At 34.3% G+C, this 16,331-nt stretch overlaps 1 protein-coding gene across 3 annotated transcripts in view; it reads right to left on the minus strand.

Moving 5' to 3' along the window:
• C8H11orf65 (chromosome 8 C11orf65 homolog) overlaps nucleotides 1–16,331 on the minus strand; it is a 133,869-nt gene that overhangs the window by 53,521 nt on the left and 64,017 nt on the right. For 2 of the 3 annotated variants that reach the window (XM_059930393.1, XM_059930392.1), the window contains 3 exons: nucleotides 3,051–3,104; nucleotides 2,718–2,918; nucleotides 834–964 (listed from right to left, as the gene is read on the minus strand). In XM_059930393.1, the coding sequence (XP_059786376.1) occupies nucleotides 834–964; nucleotides 2,718–2,918; nucleotides 3,051–3,104 (386 nt within the window). The remainder of the gene's footprint in view (nucleotides 1–833; nucleotides 965–2,717; nucleotides 2,919–3,050; nucleotides 3,105–16,331) is intronic. The other variant, XM_059930394.1, reaches the window with a different exon arrangement.

Here is a 16,331-nt window from a genome sequence, read left to right on the forward strand (position 1 = left end):
ATTTAAAATATTGTGGTAAAACCAACATAAAATTTATTGTCTTAACTATTTATCTTAACTATTTTTAAGTGTATAGTTTAGTAGTTAGTTAATTACCTTTTAAAGAGATTAAAGTAGTAGGAAGAAAAGTTCTTTATACTGCTGGTCCGTTCATGGTGATAGAACTCAGCTTTTGTCTGTCTGAAATGTTTTCTTTCATTTTTATTTTTAAAATATATTTTTGGTGAGTAAGCTGATATTATTTTTTCTTCTCAGGGATATATTTTCCTGCTTCTTTGAGTGCCTGGTAATTGATTACTATATGGTAGACATTGTGAATTTTATAGACTTTGACCACTTGAGTTTTTTGTGTTCCTTTAAATATTTGGGGGCTTTGTTCTTGTACGTTGTCAAGTAAACTTGGAAACAACTTGATTCTTTTGAGATTTGCTTTTAATATTTGTTAGATAGGTCCAGAATGACTTTTAGTGTAATCTGTACAAGTCAGTTTCTTTAGGGGAGAAAGAAAGTTTGAGAATGGTATAGAGTGGGTCTAGAGGGTCATATTAAAGTTATCTCATATATAAGAGTAAATGCTGATTTTCATATCTCATGTTCCAAAAGATTATGATTTCCTTGTGGTCAAAGAGAACTTGTCTTTTCCCATTTATATCCCAGAGATTAACAGTGCCTAGCAGGCAATTATTAAATATTTGCTTTCTATGTATTTTAAAAAATATACTGTAATCTTTCATCTTATTTTTAAAGTAACATGTAGTTAGTTTAGTAGTGATAGCAATCTAAAAAAATGACTGTATACTTCTTTAGTAAGTCTAAGTATTTCATCAACTTACATTTGCCGCATCCATTCTATTTTTTTAATTTTTCTTTTCTTTTCTATATCTTGCCTTCTCTTCAATTTAGAGAAATGGAATTCACTTTCCTTTTTGTCTCCCACCATTACATTTTCAGTAGACTTCCAAAACTATTGAGAAATGAAAAATGAATACACAAAATATTGGATTACTGATTATGAGGTTATCTGACTATAGAAAAGAACTTCTGTGTGTTCAATAGGACTATGCCAAGATAGAAATAGAGGAGAGGATAGACCCTTTTAAGATATTTCTAATTAAGTGAATGGCACATTGAACCTTAAGAGGCACATGCCATAGAAAAATTAGTGTGCTGAGGTACTATTTAATAAGTATTTGTTGAATGAATAAATGAATAGACATATTCTAAGAGTGTTTTAGTTTCTCATAAGAACAGATCTGACCAGTAGGTGCTATTGACTTTTGAAGACTCTAATCCTCAAGGAATATGGGCACACTCAAAGAATATAGAAATCTCACCATTGTGTCCCAAGACTTTGTGGTTTCCCCTGTTTGACACTTTATACTAACTGGTTGCCTGTTTTCCTATTTCCAATTCATTCTTCCTCCCTCACCACATACACATTAAATAACAAAGAGGAAAGTTTGTTTCCCCTCACAGCACTCTAAACTTTCCCCTATTAAAGCACATATTCACTGCACTGTACTGAAATATCCTGTTTACTTGACTCTCTCCTTAATTAAAAGCAAAATGCTTGAGGGGAAGGACTATTCTTATGTACTATTGCTTCCCAAGCATCTAGTACAATGCCTGACATCTGGTTGGTATGCAATAAAGTTTGTTGAATGAATGAATGAATTCACACTTTGATCATTTTCACTTTTCATACTTAGTATATTCAGTATACTACATTCTACAATCTGTATACCAGAGACTGAGGATTTGAATGAAGATACTTGCGGCCATATAAACAAATATCCAGAACTATAGAAGCAGATAATGTTAACTTTTAAAATATAAGCTTACAGGGCTTCCCTGGTGGCGCAGTGGTTGAGAATCTGCCTGCCAATGCAGGGGACACGGGTTCGAGCCCTGGTCTGGAAAGATCCCACATGCCGCAGAGCAACTGGGCCCGTGAGCCACAACTACTGAGCCTGCACATCTGGAGCCTGTGCTCCACAACAAGAGAGGCCGCGATAGTGAGAGGCCCGCGCACCGTGATGAAGAGTGGTCCCCGCTTGCCACAACTAGAGAAAGCCCTCACACAGAAATGAAAGACCCAACACAGCCAAAAATAAATAAATAAATAAATAAATTTATATATAAATGTATATATATAAGCTTACAAATATCCTTAGATAGAAATTATTTCCACAAAAAGATTAAACATGGGTGTCTATAGAAAAGTTCTAGAATCACATATATGCATTAGGAACTATGTATATTTAAAATCATTCTGTTCATATGAGCACATGTTAAATCTTCCAACACCATGAAAACCCACATGCTCTCCCACTAGTGTCTGCTGTTACAAGCTCTATGGAGAAAATGGCATATTATTCTCAAGAACCCTCATCTCTTGTTCAAGGATTAATATAGAGTCAACAACATCTTCAGATTTGCTTTGTTTTAAAGATGGGTAATGGCTGAGTGCCAGAGAGTATCTAAAGATAGCCTAGATTCAAAGATGATTATTAAAAGTAGAAGTAAATGTAAAAAAAAAAAATATATTGCTGTATCTTGAAGTATATTAGTGACCACAGAATAGTTAAGCAAATTTTACCAGTTAAATTAGTAGGATTCATTATTCTTAAAAAATAATCTAAAAATTAATTTTCAGAAAGACAGATAGATTTCTACGCACATAATATTCAAAATTATTAATGTTTATCTTTTCTTACTTTATCAGAAACAGGCCTCCAGCCATTGTTCTCTATACGACGATACCAGCCACTATAATCCTCTTCCTGAAGATTATCATTTTTAATATGAGATGTACGTTTTGCTGGAAGTTTTGTGTAATCTCTAGGGCTATTAGCACACAGATCTTCAATATGTCTGTGAGTGAAAATTTTATAGTATATTTCAGGTGGAAATTTAACCTATAGTTGGAAAAGTTCAAAGGACCATTTCAATTTAATTAGAAAAATAGTGTATGTTTTTAAAAATTACATCTTTTAAATTTCATATAAATGTGCTTTAAAAGTACTAAATAAGAAGTTATCCATACTTACACCACCTAATCTGAATCGTACATTAATGCCAGCAGCAGCATCTAGAAGTTCTGCCTATAAAAAAAAAATTAGTCTTCAACATTCTGTATATATCAGTTCACAACTTCTCACTCAATTATGTTAAATAGTTGTTGAATATTGATTATTTATGAAATAGATGAAGTGAATAAACCTCAAATAGTTAATTTTAAATCAGAAAGTATCTTAGGATTTATTTTCTTATAGACACTCAATAAGTAAAACAGCTTACATTATAACTGGGAAAATGATACCAAACTATGTTTCCTTTCTATGTAATGTAAAAGTGTAAAAGTCAGATGATTTGTTAGTCATAAAACAGAAGTTTTAAAAAAATTCCTCAAATATATGATTTTCATATTAAATATCTTCCAGGTAAATTCAGAGAAAAAAATGTGACTGGTGAATCTGAGTTAAACAACAGATGACCTTTCCTAGCTAGCTTTTATTAAATCAAAATTCCATGTTCAAATTTTGTAAGAATTGTATATGGTTGGTCTTTTAAATTTTAGTGCCCCACACCAAATGGAAAGTAGAGAAAAAAATTCTTGGTCCCCAACCTGTCTCCTGATTATACTAAGTTAGATGCGAAAACAGATGTTACCCTAAATTGTTCAGCCTGAAAGACAACATTAGTTTTGCCTAATTTTCTCCTGGCTAAAAATTACACACACACACACACACACACACACACACACACACATACATGGTCCCTGACTTATGATGGTTTGACTTACAATTTTTCATCTTTATGATGGTGCAAAAGTGATACACATTCAGTAGAAACCATACTACTAATTTTGAATTTTGATCTTTTCCCAGGCTAGTGATACACTGTATGATACTCACTTTGTCCTGTGATGCTGGGCAGCAGCAATGAGAGAGATAGAGAACATAAAATACTAATATCAGAAATGAAAGACGGGACATCACTACTGATTCCATGGACACTAAAAGGATAATGAACAAATATTATGAATAACTCTATGCCCACAAATTTGATAACCTAAACTAAATGGATTGATTCCTTGAAAGACACAACCTACCAAACCTCACATAAGGAGAAATAGACAATCTGAATAGATCATTATCTATTAAAGAAATTTAATCAATAATTCACCTTTCAAAGTAGAAAACACCAGGCCCAGATGGGTTCACTTGTTAATTCTACCAAACATTTAAGGAAGACAGCATAGTGGAAGTCACCCAAGCTGAACAGAGAAAAGAAAAAAGAATTTTAAAAATGAGGATAGCTTAGGAGACTTCTAGGACAACATGAAGCATACTAACATTTGCATTATAGGGGCCCCAGAAGGAGAAAAAAGAGAGAAACGGGCAGAGAATTTATTTAAGGAAGTAATATTTGAAAACTTCCCTAACCTGGGGGAGGAAACAGCCATCCAGATCCAGGAAGCATAGAGAGTCCAAAACAAGATAAACCCCAAGAGGTCCACAACAAGACACATTATAACTAAAATAGAAAAAATTAAGGATAAAAGAGAATCTTAAAAACAGCAAGGGAAAAACCACTAGTTACATGCAAGGGAACTCCCATAAGACTATCAGCTGACTTTTCAGCAGAAACTTTGCAGGCCAGAAGGGTGTGGCAGAATATATTCAAAGTAATCAATGGAAAAAAACCTACAACCAAAATTACTCAACCTGGCAAGGCTATCATTCAGATTTGAGGTTTACAGACAAGCAAAGTTAAAAGAGCTCAGCACCACTAAACCAACTTTACAAGAAATGTTAGAGGGACTTCTCTAAGTGGAAAAGAAAAGACCACAACTAGAAATATAAAAATTATGAAAGGAAAAATCCAAACACACTGTAAAGGTAGTAGATCAACCATGTATATAAGACAAAAGTAGTAAAATATCTAAATTCACAATAAGGAGTTAAGGGATTCAAAAAACAAAAAGATGTAAAATATATCAAAACCATTAAACATGAAAGGGTGGCAGAAGTACAAATGCAGGTTTGTTAGAATGTTTTCAAACTTAAGAGATCTTCAAATTAAAAAAATATATATGTAGACACACACACTTCATGGTAATCACAAACCAAAAACCTATAATAGATACACACACAAAAAAGGAGAAAGAAACCCAAAAAAACATAAAGATAGCCATCAAATCACAAAGGAGAGGGCAAAAGAAGAAAGGAACAAAAAAGAACTTCAAAAACTACCAGAAAACAATGAACAAATGGTAATAAATATATATTTATCAATAATTACTTTAGGGACTTCCCTGGTGGCCCAGTGGTAAACAATCCACCTTACAATGCAGGGGACTCGGGTTTGATTCCTGGTCAGGGAACTAAGATCCCACATGCCATGGGGCAACTGAGCACACATGCCAAAACTACTGAGCTCATGCGCCTCAACTAGAGAGCCTGCATGCCACAAACTACAGAGCCCATGCACCCTGGAGCCCATGCATCGCAGCTAGAAAAGAGAAAACTCTCAGGCCACAACTAGAGAGAAGTCCACATGCCTCAACAAAGATCCTGCGTGCCACAACTAAGACCTGACTCAGCCAAAAAATAAAATTAAAAAAAATTTTTAAAATAATTACTTTAAATGTAAATGGACTAAATGTAAATGGAATATTACTCAGCCATAAAAAGGAATGAAATTGGGTGATTTGTAGAGATGTGGATGGGCCTAGAGTCTGTCATAAAGAGTGAAGTAAGTCAGAAAGAGAAAAACAAATATTGTAGATTAACACATATATGTGGAATCTAAAAAAATGGTACAGATGAACCTATTTGTAGGGCAGCAATAGAGATGCAGACGTAGAGAATGGACATGTGGACATGGGGGGGGAAGGGGAGGGTGGGATGAATTGGGAGATTAGGATTGACATATATACACTACTATGTGTAAAATAGCTAGTTAGTGGGAACCTGCTATCTTTCCCTGTTATAGCACGAAGAGGTCAGCTCGGTGCTCTGTGATGACATAGATGGGTTAGATGGGGGGGTGGTGGGAGGGAGGTCCAAGAGGGAGGGCTATACATATAGCTGATTCACCTCGGTGTACAGCAGAAAATAACACATTGTAAAGCAATTATACTTCAATTTTTAAAAATCTGTATAGGAGAGGAGATTTCCACCTAAAAGGTGGTGTAGTCCACAAACATAGGAAGATGCACAGAAGTTGGCCAGCAAAAAGTGGGAAAATAAAATGCCCACCTGTGAGAAAAAACTATATATATATGGACACACATATACACAACTCATGGTAATCACAAACCAAAAATAATAGATACACACACAAAAAAGGAGAAAGGAACCCAAAATAACATAAAGATAGCCATCAAGTCACAAGGGAAGAGAGCAAAAGAAGAAAGGAACAAAAAAGAACTACAAAAACAACCAGAAAACAATGAACAAATGTTAATAAATACATATTTATCAATAATTACTTTAAATGTAAATAGACTAAATGCTCCAATCGAAAGATATAGGGTGGCTGAATGGATACAAAAACAAGACTCTACAAGAGACCCACTTCAGATCTAGGGACACATACAGACTGAAAGTGAGGAGATGGAAAAGGTATTCCATTCACATGGAAGTCAAAAGAAAGCCAGGTAGCAATACTTAGACTAAATAGACTTTAAAACAAGGACTGTAACAAGAGACAAAGAAGGACAGTGCATAATGATGAAGAGATCCATCCAAAAAGAAGATAAAACAATTGTAGGAACACTTAAATATATAAAGCAAATAATAACAGACATAAAGGGAGAAATTGACAGTAACACAATAACAGTAGGGGACTTTAACACCCCATTTACATCAAGGATAGATCATCCAGACAGAAGATCAATATGAAAACACTGACCTTAAATGACACATTAAACCAGATGGAGTTAATAGATACATAGAGTACATTCCATCCCAAAGTAGCTGAATACACATACTTTTCAAGTGCATGTGGAACGTTCTCCAGGATAGATCACATGCTAGGCCACAAAACAATTGTCAATAAATTTAAGAAGATTGAAATCATATCAAACATCTTTCCAATCACAACATTATGAGAAAAAACTGCAAAAAACACAAACACAGGAAGGCTAAAGAATATGCTACTAAACAACTAATGGATCACTGAAGAAATCAAAGAGGAAATCAAAAAAATACCTAGAGACAAATGAGAATGAAAACACAATGACCCAAAACCTATGGGACACAGCAAAAGCAGCTCTAAGAGGGAAATTTATAGAGATACAATCCTTCCCTAGAACATGAGAAAAATCTCAAACAATCTAACCTTACATCTAAAAGAACTAGAAAAAGAAGAACAAAACCCGAAGTTAATAGAAGGAAAGAAATCATAAAGATCAGAGAAGAAATTAATGAAATAAAGACCAAAAAATAAAAACATGAAAGATTAATGAAACTAAGAGGTGGTTCTTTGAAAAGATAAACAAGATTGATAAAACTTTATCCAGATTCATCAGGAAAGAAAGAGAGGGCTCAAATATATAAAATCAGAAATGAAAGAAGAGAAGTTACAACTGACACCACTGAAACACAAAGGCTCATAAGAGATTACTACAAACAACTATGCACCAATAATATGGACAACTTAGAAGAAATAAATTCCCAGAAACATATAGCATCCCAAGAATGAATCAGGAAGAAATAGAAAATATGTACAGACCAATTACCAGTGATGAAATTGAATCAGTAATTTAAAAACCCCCAACAAGCAAAATTTCAGGGCCAGAAAGCTTCACAGGTGAATTCTGCCAAACAGTTAGAGAAAGGTTAACTTTGATCATTCTCAAACTACTCCAAAAAAAAAAAAAGAAGAGGATAGAATGCTTCCAAACTCATTCTATGAAGCCAATATCATTCTGATACTTAAACCAGACAAAGACACCACATAAAAAGAAAAGTACAGGCCAATATCACTGATGAATACAGATGCAAAAATCCTCAATAAAATATTAGCAAATTGAATTCAACAATACATTAAAAGTATCATATACAATAGCTGTGTGACTTTGGGAGAATCATATAACTTCTCTATGTCTCGGTTTTATCAGCTGGAAAATAGTAATATCTAGCCCATAAATATTGCTTGGTGATAAATAAATGAGATAATGTCTGTGTGAAGCAATGGCACATAGTAGATACTCAGAAAAAAAAAAGTATCATATACAATGATCAAGTGGGATTTATCCCAGGGATTCAAGAATAATTCAATACCTATAAATCAATCAATGTGATACACCACATTGACAAATTGGAGAATAAAATTCACATGATTACCTCAATAGATGCAGAAAAAACTTTTGAAAAATTCAAATCAATTTATGATAGAAAAAAATCTCAACAGAGTGGGTATAGAGGGAACATACCTCTACATAATAAAGGCCATATATGAAAAACTTACAGCCAATATCATACTCAACAGTGAAAAGCTGAAAGGATTTCCTCTAAGATCAGGAACAGGATAAGGATGCCCACTCTCACCACTTTCATTCAACATAGTATTGGAAGTCCTAGACACAGCAATCAGATGAGAAAAGGAAATAAAAGGAATCTAAATTGGAAAGGAAGAAGTAAAACTTTCACTGTTTGTGGATGACATGATACTATACATAAAAAATCCTAAAGACACCACCAAAAACTATGAAAGCTAATTAAGGAATTAAGTAAATTTTCAGGATATAAAAGTAATATACAGAAATCTGTTGGGTTTCTATACACTAACAACGAACTATCAGAAAGAAAAATTAAGGAAACAATCCTACTTACAATTACACCAAAAAACATAAAATATGTAGGATAAAATCTAACCAAGGAAGTAAAAGACCTGTACTTGGAAAACTATAAGACACTGATTTAAGAAACTGAATATGACACACACAAAAAATAGAAAGATATATTCAGCTCATGGAATTAATATTGCTAAAATGGTTGGGGAATTCCCTAGTGGTCCAGTGGTTAGGACTCAGTGCTTTCACTGCCAAGGGCACGGGTTCAATCCCTGGTCAGGGAACAAAGATCCCACAAGCCACGCACCAAAAAAAAAATGGCCATATTACCCAAAGCAATCTACAGATTCAGTGCAATCCCTATCAAAATACCAATGGCATTTTGCACAGAACAAGCACAAATAATTTAAAAATGTGTATGGAAACACAAATGACCCTGAACAGTAAAGCAATCTTGAGAAAAAAGAACAAAGCTGTGGGAATCACCCTCCCTGACTTCAGACTGTACTACAAAGCTACAGTAATCAAAATAGTATGGTACAGGCACAAAAACAGAGACATAGATCAATGGAACAGAATAGAGATCCCAGAAATAAATCCATGCACCTTTGGTCAATTAATCTATGACAAAGGAGGCAAGAACATACAATGGAGAAAAGAGAGTCTCTTCAATAAGTGGTGCTGGGAAAACTGGACAGCCACATGTAAAATAATGAAATAAGAACATTCTCTAACACCATATACAAAAATAAAATGGATTAAAGACCTAAATGTAAGACCAAATACTATAAAACTCCTAGAGGAAAACATAGGCAGAACACTCTTTGACATAAATTGTAGCAATATTTTTTTTGATCTGTCTCCTACAGCAAAGGAAACAAAAGCAAAAATAAATGGGACCTAATTAAACTTAAAAGCTTTTGCACAGCAAAAGAAACCATCAACAAAACAAAAAAGACAATCTATGGAAGACAATATTTGCAAATGATATGACTGAAAAAGGATAATATCAAAAATATAGGGCTTCCCTGGTGGCACAGTGGTTAAGAATCCGCCTGCCAATGCAGGAGACACGGGTTTGAGCCCTGATCTGGGAAGATCCCACATGCCGTGGAGCAACTAGGCCCGTGAGCCACGATTACTGAGCCTGCGCATCTGGAGCCTGTGCTCCGCAACAAGAGAGGCCGCGATAATGAGAGGCCCGCGCACCGCGATGAAGAGTGGCCCCCACTTGCCACAACTAGAGAAAGCCCTCGCACAGTAATGAAGACCCAACACAGCCATAAATAAATAAATAAATAAAATAATTAATTAATTAATTAAAAATATATATATACAGAGCTCATAAAACTCAAACAAACAAACAACCTAATTAAAAAGTGGGTATTTTTCCCACTTTTGGAAAATGAATAGACATTTTTCCAAAGACATACAGGTGGCTAACAGGCACATGAAAAGATGCTCAACATTGCTAGCCATTAGAGAAATGCAAATCAAATCCACAATGAGATATCATCTCACACTTGTCAGAATTGTTATCATCAAAAAGAACACAAACAACAAATGTTGGCAAGGTTGTGGAGAGAAGGAAACCCTTGTTCACTGTTGGTGGAATGTAAATTGGTACAGTTAATGTGGAAAACAGGATGGAAGTTTCTCAAAAAACTAAAAATAGAACTGCCATATGACCCAGCAATTCCACTCCTGAGTACATATCCAAAAAACCCAAAAACACTAGATTGAAAACATACATGCACCCCAATGTTCACAGCAGGATTATTTACAATAGCCAAGATATGGAAGCAACATGTGTTCATCAACAGATGAATGGACAAAGAATATGTTTATATGTATATATACACAATAGAATCCTCTGCAACCATTAAAAAAATGCAATTTTGCCATTTGCAAAAACATGAATGGACCTAGAGAATATTATGTTAAGTGAAATAAGTCAGACATAGAAAGGCAAATACTCTATATTATCACTTATATGTGGAATCTAAAAAATAAAACAAATAAATGTCTATAATAAAACAGAAACAGGCCCACAGATATAGGGAACAAACTAGTGGTTACCAGTGAGGAGAGGTAAGGGGGAGGGGCAATATGGAGTAGGGGACTAAGTGATACAAACTATTATGTATGAAATAAGCTTCAAGGATATATAGTACAACACAAGGAATATAGCCAATATTTAATAATACCTATAAAAGGAGTATAACCTTTAAAAATTGTGAATCACTCTGTTGTACACCTGTAACTTGTATAATATTGTACATCGCCTATACTTCAATTAAGAAAAAAAAAAAGAAAAAACCCATAATGTATCACCTCATACCTGTCAAAATGGCTTTTATCAAAAAGACAACAAATAACAAGTGTTGGCGAGAATGTGGAGAAAAAGGGAACCCTTATGCACTATTGTTGGGAATGTAAATTGGTGCAGCCACTGTAGAAAACAGAATGGAGATTTCAAAAAATTAAAAATGGAATTAACATAAGAACCAGTAATTCCACTCCTGGGTATTAATCTGAATAAAATTAAAACACTAATTAGAAAAGATACATGCACCCCTATGTTCATTACAGCATTATTTGTAATAGCCAAGATATGGAAGCAACCTAAGTGCCCATGATTAGGTGAATGGATAAAGAAGATGTGATACATACATACAATGGAATATTACCTGGCCATAAAAAAGAGGAAATCTTGCAATTTGCAACAACATGGATGAACCTAGAGGATATTATGCCAAGTGAAACAAGTCAGACAGAGAAAGACAAATACTGTATCATTTCATTTATATGTGGAATCTAAAAAACAAAACAAATGAACAAATAGAACAGAACAGAAAAAGAGTCACAGATACAGAGAACAAACGAGTTGCTGCCAGAAGGGAGGGAGGTGGGAGAAGAGAGAATAGGTGAGGGAGATAAAGAGGTACAAAATTCCAGCTGCAAAATAAATGAGTCACACGTGTGAAATGTACAGTGTGGGCAAAATAATCAATAATTATGTAATATCTTTGTATAGTGACATCAAATCTACACTTAGGCTTCCCTGGTGGCGCAGTGGTTAAGAATCCACCTGCCAATGCAGGGGACACAGGTTCGAGCCCTGGTCCGGGAAGACCCCACATGCTGCAGAGCAACTAAGCCCGTGTGCCACAACTACTGAGCCTGCACTCTAGAGCCCGCAAGCCACAACTACTGAAGCCCGCACACTTAGAGCACATGCTCCGTAACAGGAGAAGCCACCACAATGAGAAGCCCGCACAACGCAACCAAGACCCAACACAGCCAAAAATAAATAAATAGATAAATAAATAAATAAATAAATAAATAAAGCTGCACTTACAGTGGTGATCATTTTGAAATGTGTAGACATATTGAATCACTATGTTGTGTAACAGGAACTAACACAGTGTTGTAGGTCAATTATAATAAAATACAAACTCACAGAAAAAGAGATCAGATTTGTGGTTACCAGAGGCTGGGGGGAGGGGTAGGGGGAACTGGATGAAGGCAGAGAAAAGGTACAAACTTCCAGTTATAAGGTAAATAAATACTAGGGATATAACATAAAACATGATAAATATAATTAACATTGCTGTATGTTATATATGATAGTTAAGAGAGCAAATCCTAAGAGTTCTTATTACAAGGAAAAAATAATTTTTTTCTATTTCTTTAACTTTGTATCTGTATGGGAGGATGGATGTTCTTTAAACATATTGTGGTAATCATTTCATCATGTATGTAAGGCAAAATCATTATACTGTACACATCATACAGTGCTGTATGAGAATTATATCTCAGTAAAACTAGAAGAAAAAAAAAGAACTACCATAAAATCCAGCAATACCCAAAGAAAACAAAAACACTAATTTAAAAAGATATTTGCCAACCCTATGTTCATTGCAGAATTATTTACAATAGCCAAGATATGGAAACAACCTAAGTGTCCATGCATAGATGAATGGATAAAGAAGATGTGGTAATGGAATATTAGCCACAAAAAGAATGAATTCTTGCCATTTTTAACAATATGGGTGGGTCTAGAGGGTATTATGCTAAGTTAAATAAGACAGAGAAAGACAAATAATGTATGATTTTACTTACATCTGGAATCTGAAAAACAAAACAAACAAACAAATCTAAAAAATAGAAACAGACTCATAGATACAGAGAACAAACTGGTGGTTGCCAGAGGGGATGGGGGGGTGGAGGGATGAGCAAACTAGGTGAGGGAAATTAAGAAGTACAAACTTCCAGTTATTAAATAAATAAGTCAGGGGATATAATGTACAACATAGGGAATATAGTCAATAATATTTTAATAATTTTGTATGGTGACAAACGGTAACTAGACTTACCATGGTGATCATTTTGTAAAAATATGGAATCACTGTGTTGCACTATGTTGCACACCCAAAACTAATAAAATAATATAAGTCAATTATACTTCAATTTAAAAAATTGATGAGGAATAACTCCAAGCTAGGGCAAGTAGAGAAGGAACGGAAGGAAGGGACCTCATGGTGTTTCTTCTGTTTCTGTACGATTTTATTTTTAAAAAGAAGTCCCCAAGAAAAACCTTCAGCAAACTAGAATAGACAGGAACTTCCTCAACTTGATAAAGAACATCTACAAGAAACTTACAGATAACATCATATTTAATGGTGAGAAACTAGTCCCCTGACTATTCCTACTCAGCATCATACTGGAATCCTAGATAATTCAGTAAGATAAGAAAAGAAATGTGCAAAAATTGAGAACAGAAAAAAAAAAGCTATCTTTGTTCACAGATAACATGATTGTCTATATAAAAAATCTCAGTGAACCAACAAAGAAACTCCTGGAACTAATAAGCAATTATAATAATGTTGGAGGATACAATGTTAACATTACAAAAGTCAACTGCTTTCTTATATGCTGGCAATGGACAATTGGAATTTGAAATTAAAAGCACAATGCTATGTACATTAGTACCACAAAAGTAAAATACTTAGGTATAAATCTAAGAAAATATGTAAAAGTCTATATGAGGAAAACTACAACACTGTGATGAAAGAAATAAAAGAAGATCTAAATGAAAGAAGAGTTAGTCCATATACCTGGATAGGAAGACTCAATATTGTCAAGATGTCCATTCTTCCCAACTTGATTTACAGAGTCAATGAAATCCCAATCAAATTCCCAGAAAGTTATTTTGTAGGAATGGACGAGCCGATTTTAAATTTTACATGTAAAGGTAAAAGACCTAAAATAGTCAACACAATATTGAAGGAGAAGAACAAAGTTGGTGTTCTGACACTACCCAACTCAAGACTTTTTACTAAGCTGTAATAATCAAGACAGTATAGGGGCTTCCCTGGTGGTGCAGTGGTTAAAATCCGCCTGCCAATGCAGGGGACACGGGTTCGAGCCCTGGTCTGGGAAGATCCCACATGCGGTGAAGCAACTAAGCCTGTGCACCACAACTACTGAGCTTGTGCTGTAGAGCCTGTGAGCCACAACTACTGAGCCCGTGTGCCACAACTACTGAAGCCCAAGTGCCTAAAGCCCACGCTCGGCAACAAGACAAGCCACCATGAGGAGAAGCCTGTGCACCACAATGAAGAGTAGCCCCACTTGCTGCAATTACAGAAAGTCCGCGTGCAGCAACGAAGACCCAACACAGCCAAAAATAGATAGATAGATAGATAGATAGATAGATAAATAAATAAATAAATAAATAAATAAATAAGACAGTGTGGTATGCATGAAAGAATAAATAAAAAGGCCATTGTAACAGAAGAAAGAGCCAGGAAATAGGCTCCCACATAAATTAGTTAACATATCATTGACAAAAGAGCAAAGGCAATTCAATGGAGAAAGGATGGTTTTTAACAAATGGTGTTGGAACAACTGAACATCCCATGCAAAATTTTTTAAAAATGAATGTAGACACAAATTTTACACTTTCACAAAAATAAACTGAAAATGGTTCATAGATCTAAATGTAAAATTCAAAAATACAGACCTCCTGGAAGATAACATAGGAGTAAATCTAGGTGACCTTGGGTTTGTTGATGATTTTTTTAGATACAAAATCAAAAGCATAACTCATGAAAGAAAAAAAAAATGGAAAGGATGGACTTCATTAAAATTAATGTTCTGTGATGAACACTGCTAAGAGAATGAAAAGAGAAGTCTCAGAAGGAAAAAAATCTTTGCTAAATACACATCTGATAAAAGACTGCTATCCAGAATATAGAAAGAACCCTTAAAACTAAACAATAAGAAGATGGACAGCTTAATTTAAAAAATGGGCAAAGATATGAAAAGTTACCTCACCAAAGAAGATAGAGAGATAGCCAATTAGCAAATGAAAATATGTTCAACATATATGTCAAAAGGAAGTTGTAGATTAAAACATGAGATACCTCAAAATAATATGAGAATGGCTAACATCTAAAACACTGACAACATCAAATGCTAGTTAGAATGTGGAGCAATAGGAACTCTCATTCATTGCTGGTTGGAATGTAAAATGGTACAATTACTTTGGAAGATAGCTTGGCAGTTTCTTACAAAAGTAAACATAGTCTTACCATATAATCCAGCAAAAGAGAATTTAAAAGTACAACAGCAAGAATATATAAGTCAGAAGGGGTAAAGGGATATAAGTACATTGTCTGGGAAGAGATAAAAATGCCAACCTTTATATGATTTTCATAAGTCAAATATGCATGTTGCAATATCTTGTATAAGCATAAAAGAATGATAATAGAGAGGGGAAGTTTTAAGAATAAAAATAATAAGCCCAAAACAAGGCAGAGTATCTATAAGTCCCAAAATATCAGTAAGTACATTAAATGTGAATACATTAAATGCTCCAACAAAAGACACAGAGCATCATACTGGATAAAACTATTAACTAACAATATACTGCCTAAGAAAGACACAGATAAAATATGGAGATTCAGAATGTTGAAAGTAAAATAATGGGAAAGATATACCATACAAACAATAATGAAAAATAGTGGTGTGGCTACATTAGTATCAGAGATTTTGGACCATAAAGCAAAGAGTATTACTAGAGATAAAATGAGACTCTTCAAAATAATATAACGTTCAATTGACAAGAAAGATATAATGATCCTAAATTGGTTTTCAGTTAATAGCACGGCCTCAAATTATACAAACTACCAGAAAAATACACAAATCTTTGATGATAGAAGGGGATTTTATTTTATATGAATTGGAGTATGGTTGATTTACAATGTTGTGTTAGTTTAAGGTGTACAGTAAAGTGAATCAGTTATCATATACATATATACACTATTTTTATATTCTTTTCCCGTGTAGGTCATTAGAATATTGAGTAGAATTCCCTATGCTATACCATATGTCCTTGTTAGTTATCTATTTTATATATAGTAGTGTGTATTTGTCAATCCCAATTTCCCAGTTTATCCATCCCCCTGCCCCTTTCCCCTCTACTAACCATAAGTTTGTTTTCTGCATCTGTGACTCT

This window comes from Balaenoptera ricei, chromosome 8 (genome assembly GCF_028023285.1).
Source record: "Balaenoptera ricei isolate mBalRic1 chromosome 8, mBalRic1.hap2, whole genome shotgun sequence".
Classification (NCBI taxonomy): Eukaryota; Metazoa; Chordata; class Mammalia; order Artiodactyla; family Balaenopteridae; genus Balaenoptera; species Balaenoptera ricei.